This window comes from Tyto alba, unplaced genomic scaffold (genome assembly GCF_018691265.1).
Source record: "Tyto alba isolate M040663 unplaced genomic scaffold, T.alba_DEE_v4.0 Super-Scaffold_9, whole genome shotgun sequence".
In the NCBI taxonomy this organism is placed as follows: Eukaryota; Metazoa; Chordata; class Aves; order Strigiformes; family Tytonidae; genus Tyto; species Tyto alba.
Window position 1 is genome coordinate 1,304,422 of NW_024881330.1, and position 14,427 is coordinate 1,318,848.

The 14,427-nt window shown below is 54.3% G+C and overlaps 3 protein-coding genes across 3 annotated transcripts; all 3 read left to right on the plus strand.

Annotated features, from left to right (window-relative positions):
* The first annotated feature begins 2,554 nt into the window (after window positions 1–2,554).
* LOC122152675 (feather keratin-like) lies at window positions 2,555–3,230 on the plus strand. Its single transcript, XM_042786091.1, has one exon. It carries the CDS (start codon window positions 2,555–2,557, stop codon window positions 2,867–2,869), a length of 315 nt encoding a protein of 104 aa, XP_042642025.1. The 3' UTR covers window positions 2,870–3,230.
* A 3,282-nt stretch (window positions 3,231–6,512) lies between these two features.
* LOC122152689 (feather keratin-like) lies at window positions 6,513–6,827 on the plus strand. Its single transcript, XM_042786135.1, has one exon. The coding sequence runs from the start codon at window positions 6,513–6,515 to the stop codon at window positions 6,825–6,827; it is 315 nt and encodes a 104-aa protein (XP_042642069.1).
* Window positions 6,828–9,561: 2,734 nt separating this feature from the next.
* On the plus strand, window positions 9,562–9,914 carry LOC122152700 (feather keratin 1-like). The gene has a single exon (XM_042786205.1). It carries the CDS (start codon window positions 9,562–9,564, stop codon window positions 9,874–9,876), a length of 315 nt encoding a protein of 104 aa, XP_042642139.1. The 3' UTR covers window positions 9,877–9,914.
* The last annotated feature ends 4,513 nt before the right edge of the window (window positions 9,915–14,427 follow it).

Consider the following 14,427-nt stretch of genomic DNA (forward strand, 5'->3'; position numbering starts at 1 on the left):
TACTAACTTGCAGGGAAAGAACATCCAACGCCTCTCCTCTCACTGACGGAGATCAGGATAGTCAAGCAGGACCTGCCTTTCCTAAAACCATGCTGACTGAGCCTGATCACCTGGTTGCCCTGTAGGTGCCGAGTGAAGGCTCTCGAGATGATCTGCTCCATATCTTTGCCTGGCACTGAGGTCACACTCACAGGACTGTAGTTCCCCACATCCTCGATCCAGCCTTTCTTGCACATGAGCCTCACTTTAGCAATCTCCAGTCAGCTGGGACCTACCCGGTTAGCCAAGGAGTGCTGAGAAGTGCTTGAAAATGGCTTGCAGAGCACATCCAACACCTCCTTCAATGCCCGTGGGTGGATCATTTTGTTCCCACACACTTGTGCATGTCCAAGCACTCTAGCAGGTCGCTAACCATCTCCGTTGAACTATGAGGGCTTCATTCTGCTCCCCACTGACCCACTCCCTTCCTCATCACAACTCTGGCCATCACAGCAAAGAAAATCACAGCAAAAAGAATCACTGAGAGTGCAAGCAACCTCCGGAGCTCAACGTCTCCATCCCAACCTCCTCAAGCATGGCCAGATCGAGCACGATGTCCATAAACACGTCCACACAGGTTTTCAGTGTCTCCAAGGATGGGAATTCAGCACATCTTTGCACAACCAGTTTCACTCTTTGACCACTCTCACACCAAAAAAGGGTTGCCTTCCCTTCCAAGGAAATGGCACATCTTTTCAGCCTTCTCCATTCACCTTTGCACTGTCCATGGGGACCCATAAGAAGATTCTCACTCCTCTGCCCTTCTGCCCTCCCACCTGCGATTTCAACACACTGATGACATCTTCCCAGCATGGCCTTGACTCATGCCTGAAAACCCGCCAAGATCATTTAGCTTCCCCTCACTGTAAAGATGCTCTACTACTCTCAGCATCTGGGTGGCCCAGCACTTACCTTATTCCAATAAGTCCATGTCCTTCTTCCATGGGGGAGCCCTCAATGGACACAGGACTCCACATGGGACCTCACCAGCCCTGCAGAGAGTACAGGATCACCTCCCCAACCTCCTGCCAACCATCTTCCCAATGACACCCTGGAGACACTTGCCCCCTTCAGACGTGACAGCACAATGATATCATGCAGTCAGCTCGTTCTCCCAAGCAGCAACACAAAGCAGGGTTCAGAAAAGCTGCTTTCCAGCCTTTCTACCTCCAGCATGTCCTGCTGGGCGCGATGACACTCTAGGTGCACAAATTGTTCCTCATATCCAATGCAAAGCTCCCTTCACACAACTGGAGGCTGTTTCCTCCTCTATCTCTCGTTACTAGAAATAAGAGACTGACAGGCACCTCCATACAACCTCCATTCAAGCAGTTGTACAGAGAAATAACATCCCTGCACAACTTTCTTTTTCGGGAAACTAAAGCAGCCAAGTTGCTTGAAGCATTCCCCATTCATTGTTCTTCTCTAGACTCTTCACCAGCTTTCTTGCTCTTTTTTGGACACATGACACCAGAGCCCAGGCTGAAAACTTACCAGCCCTTGCCGAGGCGATTGCTCCGGAGGGGCCAAACCAAGCCTTTGGGGAGCAGGGCAGGCCTCCCCACAGCACAGGGCTTGTCCGCTCTGAACCAGGGCTGCCAGGCCAACGGCCTGCTCTCGCAAACAGCCCTCCTCTGCCTGCTGGCACTGCCACCCCCAGGGACAGCCCCAAGGGGCTGCAAGCCCAAACAGGCAGCCGCCTTCCTCCCAGCCACAGCCTTACAAGCCAGAGGGGCAAAAAGAAACACACACAGAGCAGCTGACCGGAAAGGCTGGGTCTAAAGAGAGGCTTAGTGAGCTGGCGGTGAGGAGGGGAGGGACTGAACGCAATGGCAGGGTCAATGCCTTGTGCCTGACACAACTGCAAAGACCAGACCAGGTTGCCAGGGCTGTGAGGAACTGCAGACCCCGTTACACAACATACCTCAAGCCAAAACACACGAATGCATTGGGTTGACCTCATTGTTGACAAGCACATCTACATTTCGGCAACATCTACCAAATGCTCTGACACAAAGAACCAACATTAATGCATTTTTCCTCTCTTACTCGCACTTAAAAGTTGCCGTCAGGGTCAGAAGGACACGTCCTCAAGAGAAGGACACAAAACAGAGGTTTGTGGAAAGGGAAACACACCCCACCTCATTATTGGCGAGGTCGTGGCACACAAGAGCCGCCTGCTGCAAAATGCCGTCACGCGCAAAGGCTGTCCCGCCCCTTGGGCACCCGCATAAAAGCCGGCCCAGCGCCTCTCTCCCTCACACCCTTCTCCTGACGCCTTCTCCTCCGCGCTCAACAAGGTGAGCCTCAACCCCCTTCCCCTCCTTCTCCTGGCCTGCCTGGCCCGGCTCTTCCAGCACGCTCTGCTGGCCCCAGCCTCAGCAGCCCTCACGCCTCCCCGCAGCCACGCTCCCCACAGCCCCACACCACGCCTCCCCACTCCCTCGCCCTCCTGCACCACCGCCCCTCCGCTTTCTCACCCCCCTCTCTTCCAGGGCCCCTCCACACCACAGCCATGGCCTGCTCCGACCTCTGCCGCCCCTGCGGACCCACCCCGCTGGCTAACAGCTGCAACGAGCCCTGTGTCAGGCAGTGCGAGGACTCCCGCGTCGTCATCCAGCCTTCCACCGTGGTGGTCACCCTGCCAGGACCCATCCTCAGCTCCTTCCCCCAGAGCACCGCCGTCGGATCCTCCTCATCGGCTGCCGTGGGCAACGTCCTCAGCTCCCAGGGAGTGCCCGTCTCCTCCGGAGGCTTCGGCTTCGGCTACGGCTACGGCTTGGGCGGCCTGGGCTGCTTCGGTGCCCGAAGGGGCTGCTACCCCTGCTAAGGGCCCTTGACACACGAGCTCAACATCAACGGCTCCTCCTCTCTATGCATTAAATAAGGAAGCAAGGATGGGGTAGCCGCAGTATCCTGGAAACTTGACCCATGTTCCTCCTCCTGTTCTCCAACTGTCTTCTTTGCATCGCCACTCCTGCTATGTCCAATATTCTCCGCTGCAAACACCTTCTCAGCAGAGAAAGGCCATCAAGGCCTCTGGTGGGATGCTCCCACTGCAGAACAGGAACAGCTGGGTGATCTACTGCATGCAAGGGACCTTGGCTGATGGTCGCCGTACTTCTCCATCAGACCAGCTCCCTTCCACTCGGCGATCCTGCATTCTCCCTGTTTTTTTTCTCTCAATAAAGTTTTCCTGCATCCCAGATTGAAATGCCTCCACTTCCTTTCTTCTCCCAAGGCTCTTTCAACCTCACCCAGCACAAAGACAGGGCTCAGGAACCCACTGGGCTGAGTGGAAATGGGCTGCAAGGCCTCACCTATCGAGTATGACCTTAGCAACAACAACAACACACACCACCATAAAACAATTTAGCTTGGCAGTATCTCTTAAGATCATCCAGTCCAAAGTCGTTAATCTAATGCTACCAAGTCCACCACTAATCCACATCCCTAAATAACACATCGACACAGAATTTAAATAACTCCAGGGATGGTGACTCAACTAATTCTAAAGGCATCCACATCTAATGCCTCGCAAACTTTTCAGTGAAGAAATGTTTCCTAATATCCAATCTAACCCTCCCCTGGCACAACATGAGGTCTTTTCCTTTCATCGTATCACTTGTTACTGGATCGACACTCCCACCCAACTAGCTGATGTCTGCAATGTTACTGAGGGTGCACTTTATCCCCTCCTCCAGATCACTGATAAAGCTATTCAAGAAAATTGGCTCAAACTCTCAGCCACGGGCAACTCCACTTGTGACTGGCCACCAACTGGATTTAACTCCGTTCACCACAACTCTTAGGGCACAAATATCCAGCCCGTTCTCTACCAAGCAAACAGTATGTCAGTCCAAGCCATGAGCAGCTAGTTTCTCCAGGAGAATGATGTAGGAAACAGCATCAAGTGCTTTACTAACTTGCAGGGAAAGAACATCCAACGCCTCTCCTCTCACTGACGGAGATCAGGATAGTCAAGCTGGACCTGCCTTTCATAAAACCATGCTGACTGAGCCTGATCACCTGGTTGCCCTGTAGGTGCCGAGTGAAGGCTCTCGAGATGATCTGCTCCATATCTTTGCCTGGCACTGAGGTCACACTCACAGGACTGTAGTTCCTCACATCCTCGATCCAGCCTTTCTTGCACATGAGCCTCACTTTTGCTAATCTCCAGTCAGCTGGGACCTACCCGGTTAGCCAAGGAGTGCTGAGAAGTGCTTGAAAGTGGCTTGCAGAGCACATCCAACACCTCCTTCAATGCCCGTGGGTGGATCATTTTGTTCCCACAGACTTGTGCATGTCCAAGCGCTCTAGCAGGTCGCTAACCATCTCCGTTGAACTATGAGGGCTTCATTCTGCACCCCACTGACCCACTCCCTTCCTCATCACAACTCTGGCCATCACGTCAAAGAGAAACACGGCAAAAAGAATCACTGAGAGTGCAAGGAACCTCCGGAGCTCATTTATTTCATCCTAACCTGCTCAAGCACGGCCAGATCAAGCACGATATCCATAAACATGTCCACACAGGTTTTCAGTGTCTCCAAGGATGGGAATTCAGCACATCTTTGCACAACCAGTTTCACTCTTTGACCACTCTCACACCAAAAAAGGGTTGCCTTCCCTTCCAAGGAAATGGCACATCTTTTCAGCCTTCTCCATTCACCTTTGCACTGTCCATGGGCACCCATACTAGGATTCTCACTCCTCTGCCCTTCTGCCCTCCCACCTGCGATTTCGACACACTGATGACATCTTCCCAGCATGGCCTTGACTCATGCCTGAAAACCCGCCAAGATCATTTAGCTTCCCCTCATAGTAAAGATGCTCTACTACTCTCAGCATCTGGGTGGCCCAGCACTTACCTTATTCCACTAAGTCCATGTCCTTCTTCCATGGGGGAGCCCTCAATGGACACAGGACTCCACATGGGACCTCACCAGCCCTGCAGAGAGTACAGGATCACCTCCCCAACCTCCTGCCAACCATCTTCCCAATGACACCCTGGAGACACTTGCCCCCTTCAGACGTGACAGCACAATGATATCATGCAGTCAGCTCGTTCTCCCAAGCAGCAACACAAAGCAGGGTTCAGAAAAGCTGCTTTCCAGCCTTTCTACCCCCAGCATGTCCTGCTGGGCGCGATGACACTCTAGGTGCACAAATTGTTCCTCATATCCAATGCAAAGCTCCCGGGACACAACTGGAGGCTGTTTCCTCCTCTATCTCTCGTTACTAGAAATAAGAGACTGACAGGCACCTCCATACAACCTTCATTCAAGCAGTTGTACAGAGAAATAACATCCCTGCACAACTTTCTTTTTCGGGAAACTAAAGCAGCCAAGTTGCTTGAAGCATTCCCCATTCATTCTTCTTCTCTAGACTCTTCACCAGCTTTGTTGCTCTTTTTTGGACACATGACACCAGAGCCCAGGCTGAAAACTTACCAGCCCTTGCGAGGCGATTGCTCCGGAGGGGCCAACCCAAGCCTTTGGGGAGCAGGGCAGGCCTCCCGACAGCACAGGGCTTGTCCGCTCTGAACCAGGGCTGCCAGGCCAACGGCCTGCTCTTGCGAACAGCCCTCCTCTGCCTGCTGGCACTGCCACCCCCAGGGACAGCCCCAAGGGTCTGCAAGCCCAAACGGGCAGGAGCCTTTCTCCCAGCCACAGCCTTACAAGCCAGAGGGGCAACAAGACACACACACAGAGCAGATAGCCGAAAGGGCAGGGCTAAAGAGAGGATTAGCGAGCTGGCGGTGAGGTGGGGAGGGACTGAACGCCATGTCAGGGTCAATGCCTTGTGCCTGACACAACTGCAAAGAACAGACCAGGTTGCCAGGGCTGTGAGGAATTGGAGACCCCATTACACAACATACCGCAAGCCACAACACACGAATGCATCCTGATGACCTCACTGTTGACAAGCACATCTACATTTTGGCAACATCTACCAAATATTCTGTCAAACACAAGCAAGACTGAGTCTGTTTCCTCTATTATTTGTACTTAAAAGTTGCCGCCAGGGTCAGAAGGACACGTCCTCAAGTGAAGGACACGAAACAGAGGTTTGCGGGAAGGGAAACACACCCCACCTCATTATTGGCGAGGTCGTGGCACACAAGAGCCGCCTGCTGCAAAATGCCGTCACGCGCAAAGGCTGTCCCGCCCCTTGGGCACCCGCATAAAAGCCGGCGCCCAGCGCCTCTCTCCCTCACACCCTTCTCCTGACGCCTTCTCCTCCGCGCTCAACAAGGTGAGCCTCAACCCCCTTCCCCTCCTTCTCCTGGCCTGCCTGGCCCGGCTCTTCCAGCACGCTCTGCTGGCCCCAGCCTCAGCAGCCCTCACGCCTCCCCGCAGCCACGCTCCCCACAGCCCCACACCACGCCTCCCCACTCCCTCGCCCTCCTGCACCACCGCCCCTCCGCTTTCTCACCCCCCTCTCTTCCAGGGCCCCTCCACACCACAGCCATGGCCTGCTCCGACCTCTGCCGCCCCTGCGGACCCACCCCGCTGGCTAACAGCTGCAACGAGCCCTGTGTCAGGCAGTGCGAGGACTCCCGCGTCGTCATCCAGCCTCCCGCCGTGCTCGTCACCCTGCCAGGACCCATCCTCAGCTCCTTCCCCCAGAGCACCGCCGTCGGATCCTCCTCATCGGCTGCCGTGGGCAACGTCCTCAGCTCCCAGGGAGTGCCCGTCTCCTCCGGAGGCTTCGGCTTCGGCTACGGCTACGGCTTGGGCGGCCTGGGCTGCTTCGGTGCCAGAAGGGGCTGCTACCCCTGCTAAGGGCCCTTGACACACGAGCTTGATGTCAACAGCCTCTCCTCTCAAGGAACCACGCAAAGAAAAATGTAAGGGCCAGCACTGGATGCCTGGAAACAGGGCCCGTGTACCGCCTTCTTTTGTCCAAATGTCTTCTCTGCATCCTCCCTTCTGCCATGTCCGCTACACTCTGCTGCAAACACCTTCTCACAAACCTAAACCCACTGGGGACCTCAGGTGGAGGGTAGGAGTACCGGTGTACTCTGGAAAAATCTAGTGCCCCTAAGGGACCCCTGCTGAATGGTCACCCTATTACACCTCAGACGAGCTCCCTTCCACTTCGTGTGTCTTCTTTTTCCTTTCTTTTCTCCTTAATAAATTTGTCCCACATCTTAGCCAAAGACTACTCTGCTTCCTTTCTTCTCCAAAAGCTCTTTCAGCTTTACCCAGCACAAAGCCAGGGCTCAACTGCCATCGGGGTGGGTGGAAAAGGGATACAAGACCTCTCCTCGGAAATATGCACCACCAACACAGACTGGACCTGGGGGGCTTCCAGAATGTGCCAGAAGCCCATCCTTGCCTCAGCACCTTCAGCAACCAGCCAATCACAAGGCACCTCTCAACATACCAGTCAGGGCGCCGCTGACAACCTGCCAGTCAGGGGGCAACTAATAGGCACCAGCTGCTGCAAAAGGCCCTGGGAGAATCCAGAAGGTGCCTGTCAGGATTCCAAAATCGACATTGCTGGTAGAACAAATGGATAATCTTCACCAAATGGCCCCCAAAACAACTGCTGGCAGGGCTGGGCGGTGAATGAGGGAATGAATGGGTAGAAATGCTGACGAAAACCAAAAGTAACACCTCACACGAGAGCAGTTAGGGGACTCAGAGGGGAAAGAGGGAGGGAAAATGCCCTGATTAAATAACATCCCCCCAAAATCTGCCATCAATTAATACCTCAACAGAGCCTGCGCTTCTTCCTGCGCTGCAGGGTGCCAGACACACCCACACAGGGTCCCCTGTCATCGTCCCCCTTGTTGTGGTCCCCAGGCCAACTGCCTGGCAGTCCCCATGACACCATCTGCCCTCACAGACGGCTCCCAGGGCCACCCACACAGGATCCCACGGTCCCATCCCCCCTGGCTACCAGGACCCTGGGCAACCCATGCAGGGTGCCCAGGTCACCACCCGCCTTGCTCTGGGCTCCTCAGCTGAACCAAGCGTGGGTCCCTGTGGCACTGTCCACCTGGCTGCCTGGTCCCCCTGCCACCTATGTGGGAGTCCCCACACCACAGTCTCACCTTGCTTCGGGGTCCCCAACTGATCCCTTGCAGAGGATCCTCAGTCCACCATCTCCTCTTCACTGCAAGGTCCCACAGTGACCCATGCAGAGGGTCTCCGGACCATCATCCTCCCTACCTCAGCGTCCCTGGGCCACTTGCTCAGGGGACCCCAAGACACCATTCCTCCGCTCTGAGATCACACAGAAAGCCCCCTCTCTGAGTGCATCCACCCAATCTGGGGTAGGGTCCTCCATGTGCTGCAGGTGGATATTTACTGCACCACAGACCTGCACGCGCTGCAGGTGGACAGCCTGCCTCACCATGGCCTTCTCCACAGGCTGCAGGGGAATCTCGCCTCTGCTGCCTCGAGCAGATCCTACCCCTTTTTCTTTACTGACTTGACACTGCAAAGTTGTTTCCTCTCACACATTCTCCCTCCTATCTTCCTGCTGCTGTTGCGCAGTACTTCTTCCCCTGCTTAAATACATTAGCAAAGCGGCGCGACTACAACAGCTGATTGGCTCAGGTTTGGCATGGAATGTGCTGTCATGGAGCCGGCTGGCATTGGCTTTATTGGATGTGAGGGAAGCTTCTGGCATATTCTCACAGAAGACAACCCTGCAGATCTATCGCTAACAAAACCTTGCGATATAAATCAATATACCCAGCGACAAACATACAGTCCTGATGGGCAATGAGAAATACAGAAAGCATACCCAAAGGAAAAGGCCACGTATAAGGACAGGCTTAGTGAGCTGGCAGAGAGGTGTGGAGGGATGGAACGCCACGGCAGAACCAGCCCCTCACACCCACAACACGTCCAAAGCCCACATCAGTCTGCCAAGGCTCTGAGGAGATGGGGCCCCTCTTCACAACACACCCGCAAAACCACCTCACACGGGTGCCACGGGATGACCTCACTGATGACACCCCATTAGTCCTACACTTTCGCTGCGTCTGCTGAATGCCCTGACACGCACCTTCCATGTAAATGCTCCCAAATACCTACTCTCCTTTCAAAGCTTCTGACGGGGTCAGGTGGAAACGTCCGCAAGAGCAAGACATGAAATGGAGCACTGCGGGAAGGGAAACACACCCCACCTCATTCTTGGCGAGGTCGTGGCACACAAGAGCCGCCTGCTGCAAAATGCCGTCACGCGCAAAGGCTGTCCCGCCCCTTGGGCACCCGCATAAAAGCCGGCCCAGCGCCTCTCTCCCTCACACCCTTCTCCTGACGCCTTCTCCTCCGCGCTCAACAAGGTGAGCCTCAACCCCCTTCCCCTCCTTCTCCTGGCCTGCCTGGCCCGGCTCTTCCAGCACGCTCTGCTGGCCCCAGCCTCAGCAGCCCTCACGCCTCCCCGCAGCCACGCTCCCCACAGCCCCACACCACGCCTCCCCACTCCCTCGCCCTCCTGCACCACCGCCCCTCCGCTTTCTCACCCCCCTCTCTTCCAGGGCCCCTCCACACCACAGCCATGGCCTGCTCCGACCTCTGCCGCCCCTGCGGACCCACCCCGCTGGCTAACAGCTGCAACGAGCCCTGTGTCAGGCAGTGCGAGGACTCCCGCGTCGTCATCCAGCCTCCCGCCGTGCTCGTCACCCTGCCAGGACCCATCCTCAGCTCCTTCCCCCAGAGCACCGCCGTCGGATCCTCCTCATCGGCTGCCGTGGGCAACGTCCTCAGCTCCCAGGGAGTGCCCGTCTCCTCCGGAGGCTTCGGCTACGGCTACGGCTACGGCTTGGGCGGCCTGGGCTGCTTCGGCGCCGGAAGGGGCTGCTACCCCTGCTAAGGGCCCTCACCACCACCCCTGACACCAACCACCCACACCCTGCAAGCCCCGGCATCGATTGAGGATGCAGCTCCGGGCTGTTGCTGGCACATGGGCTCACCCTCCATGGCTCCTCCTCTCAAGGCACCATGAAACGAAACACGGAGGGGCGAGCCCCGGCTGCCTTGAAACTTGGCCCATGTAACTTCTCCTTTTCTCCAACTGTCTTCTTTCCATCGCCCCTTCTGCTATGTCTGCTGCTCTCCGCTGCAAACACCTTCTCACAAGCCAAAGCCCACCTGGAGCTCCAGTGAGCTACTCCTACTGCAGGGCGGGAAGACCTCAGAGATCTGGCAACATCACCTGCACAAGGGACCTCGGCTTGTGGTCGCTGTACTTCCACCACAGATCGGCTCTCTTCCACTCGGCACTCCTGACTTTTCCCTGTGTTTTTCCCTCAATAAAGTTCTCCTGCAAACCACCCAAACAAGCCTCCTCTTTCTTTCTTCTCCCAAGGCTCTTCCAACCTCACCCAGCACAAAGCCAAGGCTCTGCAACCCATTGGCATGGGTGGAAAGGGGCTACAAGACCTCACCTATCGAGTATGTCCCCAGCAACAGCAACAATAGACACCAGCTTAGAATCATTCAGGTTGGAAAAGGCTGTTATGATCATCGAGTCCACCTGTTAACCTAACACTACCAAGTCCACCACTAAACCACATCTGTTAACAGCACATCTACACATCATTTATATACCTCCAGGGATGGTGACTCAACAAATTTCCTGGGCAGCATGTTCTAACGCTTGGCAACCTTTTTAATGAACAAATGTTTCCTAATATCCAATCTAATCCTCCCCTGGCACAACATGAGATTGTTTCCTTTCATCCTATCACTTCTTACTTGGGAAAAGAAGCCAACATCCACCTCTCTGTCACCTCCTTTCAGGTAGCTGCAGAGATCCATCAGGGTCCCCTCAGCCTCCTGTTCTTCAGAACCACTCCAGGTCCCTCAGTGACTCTTTGTAGGACTCATTCGCTAAGCGCTTCACCAGCTTCCTTGCCCTTCTTTGGACATTCTCCAGCACCTCAATGGCTTCTTTTAGTGAGGGGCCCAAAACTGAACACGGTATTCCAGGGGCGGCCTCATCAGTAACTAAAGAACAGCGGGACGATCCCTTCCCTAGTCCTGCTGGCCACACTGTTCCTGACAGAAGCCAGGACACTATTGGCCTCCTTGGCCACCTGGGCACACTGCTGGCTCATACTCAGACGGTTGTTGACCAAGACCCGCAGGTCCTTTTCCATCAGGCAGCTTTCCAGCCACTCTGCCCCAAGCCTAGAGCATTGCAGGGGGGTTGTTGTGACCCAGTTGCAGGACCCAGCACCGATCCTTGTTGATCCTCATACAATTGGCCTCGGCCCATCGATGCAGCCTGTCCAGATCCCTCTGTCAACCCTTCCTACCCTCAAGCAGATCAACACTCCCACTCAACTTGCTGATGTCTGCAGTGTTACTGAGGGTGCACGCCATCCCCTCCGCCAGATCGCTGATAAAGCTATTCAAGAAAATTGGCCCAAACACACAGCCCTGGGCAACACCACTTGTGACTGGCCACCAACTGGATTTACCTCCATTCACCACAACTCTTAGGGCACAAATATCCAGCTGGTTCTCTACCAAGCAAACAGTATGTCTAATCCAAACCACGAGCAGCTGGTTTCACCAGGAGAATGATCTGGGAAACAGCATCAAAGGCTTTACTAAATTGCAGGTAAAGAACATCCAAAGCCTCTCCTCTTATTGAGGGAGATCAGGATAGTCAAGCAGGACCTGCCTTTCATAAAACCATGCTGACTGGGCTTGATCACCTGGTTGCCCTGTAGGTGCCGAGGGAAGGCACTCAGGTTGATCTGCTCTACAACTTTGCTTGGCACTGTGGTCACACTCACAGGACTCTAGTTCCCCACATCCTCTTTCCAGCCTTTCTTGTACACGAGCCTCAATTCTGCTAATCTCCAGTCAACATGGGTGTAACTGTTTACCCCAGGAGTGCTGAGAAGTGCTTGAAAGTGGCTTGATGATGCACATCTACCAGACCCCTCAATATGCTTGGACAGATCCAACACAGCCCCATGGACATGTGCGTGTCTAAGTGCTCTAGCAGGTCGCTAACCATCTGCATTGAACTATGAGGGCTTCATTCTGCTCCCCGCTGACCCACTTCCTGCCTCAGCAGTAATCTGGACATCACATCAAAGACAGTCACACCAAAAAGAATCTCACGGTGTGCAAGGATCCTCTGGAGATCATCTACTTCATGCCAACCTGCTCAAGCACAGCCAGCTCGAGCACGATGTCCAGCACCATGTCCACACAGGTTTTCAGTGTCTCCAAGGATGGGAATTCAGCACATCTTTGCACAACCAGTTTCACTCTTTGACCACTCTCACACCGGAAAAAAAGGTTGCCTTCCCTTCCAAGGAAATGGCACATCTTTGCACCTCTGTCCATTCACCTTTGCACTATCCATGGGCACACGTAAGAAGATTCTCACTCCTCTGTCCATCTGCCCTCCAATCTGGGATTTAGACACACTGATGATATCTCCCTGGCACAGTCTTGAATCCTGCCTGATAAAACTCCCAGCTCTCTCAGCTTCCCCTCATAGCAAAGATGCTCCAGTCCATTCAGCGTCTCGTGAGAGCCCTGCACTCACCTCGTTCCATTAAGTTTACATCCCTCCTCCACAGGGGAGCCCTCAATGGACACAGGACTCCACATGGGGCCTCACCACCCCTGCAGAGAGCTCAGGATCACCTCCGCCAACCTCCTGCTAACGCTCTTCCCAACGCCATCCTGGAGATACTTGGCGTTTTTTTGCCAAGACGATGTGATGATACCACAGCATCCAGCTCGTTCTCCCAACCAGCAACACAAAGCCGGGTTCAGTAAAGCTGCTTTCCAGCCTCTCTACCCCTAGCATGCCCTGCTGCCCAGCATTATTCACCACAAAGATGCAGGCCTTCGCATTTCTGCATCTTCAACTCCCAGAGATTCCCCTCTGCCTCATTCTCCAGCTACCTCTGAATGGCGGCACAACCATCCGTTGGCTTAGCCTCTCTTCCAGGTTTTGCATCATCTGACAACTTCCTGAGGCAGCACGGTGTACTACCACCCACGTCATTTGATGAGGATGTTGAACAGTGTTGGCCCCATGGATGCCAGTCCTGGGCTACGCCATTTGAGACTTGCCTGCATCTGGACTTTGGGACACTCATCACAAGCTGCTGGACCCAGCCCTTCAGCCACTTACACAACCCATACTTTCCTGGCTTGTCTAGGAATGGGCAAGGGCAGAAATAGTCAAAGGCCTCACTAAACAGGCGAGGTAAACACCAGCCACGGCGCCCTCCTCATCCACAAAGTGAGTCACTTCAATATAGAGGACACAGATGCCGGATAAGCATGATTTCCCCTTTGTAAATCCACACTGACAGCTCTGCATCAGCTTCTTGTCCTTCCTGGGACTGGCACTGCTTTCTGGGAGGATTTTCAAGATCACTTGCCACAGGAGCAAGGCCAGCCTCACCAGCTTCTACCTTCCTGAATCTTCCTTTCCAATCTGCTTCAATACATGAGCCCTATAACCTCTCCTCCAGCCATCAGGAACTACTCCCAGGCACCATCACATTTCCAAGCTACTTGGTGTGCTCTCTCAAGGACTCCAGCCAGCTCCCGCAGCATTCATCGCTGTGACACCTCAAGCCCCCAGGACATACGTCCATCCTGTCACAAAGCAGTCCTTCCTGCCAAGATTCATCTCCCTCATACACAAAGACCGTTTGAACACAAAATCCTGCAAAACACTCTCCTGGACTCAGCTGGGAAACACCTTGCCATTCCTCTAGACCTTCACCACGTGTCCACCACCACCAGGGCCTCGGCTCTGCAGCCGCGTGCTGCATGCTTGCCTCCAACTCCCCTTGGAAATCTCCAAACTCTCTTTCCATTGGACACTGCAAAGAGAAATGGCCTCAGCCTTCGGCACTCATCCCAAGGAAAGTCCCCAAAGGCCCTGGCTCACCAGCCGCCCCTTCCTGCTTCTCCCACTCCCCCTCTGCCTCTCACCACACTCATGGGCTCTCCAGAAACTCCCTTACACTTTCAGGCTGTCCCATGTGCAATCACAGAATACTTTATTTTGGAAAAGACATTTAACATAATCAAGTCCAACAGTTAACTTCATACGACCTAGTCCGCCACTAAACCATGTCTCTAAGCGCCACATCTAAATGTCTATTAAAACCCTTCTGGGATGGGGACTCCACCATTTCCCTGCGCAACCTTCTCCACGGCTTGATAACACTCTGGGTGCACGTATTGCTCCTCATGTCCAATCCAAAGCTCCCCGGGCACAATTGGAGGCTGTTTCCTCCTCTATCACTCATTACTAAGAATGGGAGACTGACATGCACCTCCGTGCAACCTTCATTCAAGTAGTTGTACAGAGCAATAACATTTCCCCTCAGTCTTAGTTTCCTGGAAAGAAAACACCCGAAGTTCCTTC

What these genes read in the sequence shown, in the direction of transcription:
- LOC122152675 (XM_042786091.1), top strand. Translation starts at nt 2,555, where the DNA reads ATGGCCTGCTCCGACCTCTGCCGCCCCTGCGGACCCACCCCGCTGGCT.
- LOC122152689 (XM_042786135.1), top strand. Translation starts at nt 6,513, where the DNA reads ATGGCCTGCTCCGACCTCTGCCGCCCCTGCGGACCCACCCCGCTGGCT.
- LOC122152700 (XM_042786205.1), top strand. Translation starts at nt 9,562, where the DNA reads ATGGCCTGCTCCGACCTCTGCCGCCCCTGCGGACCCACCCCGCTGGCT.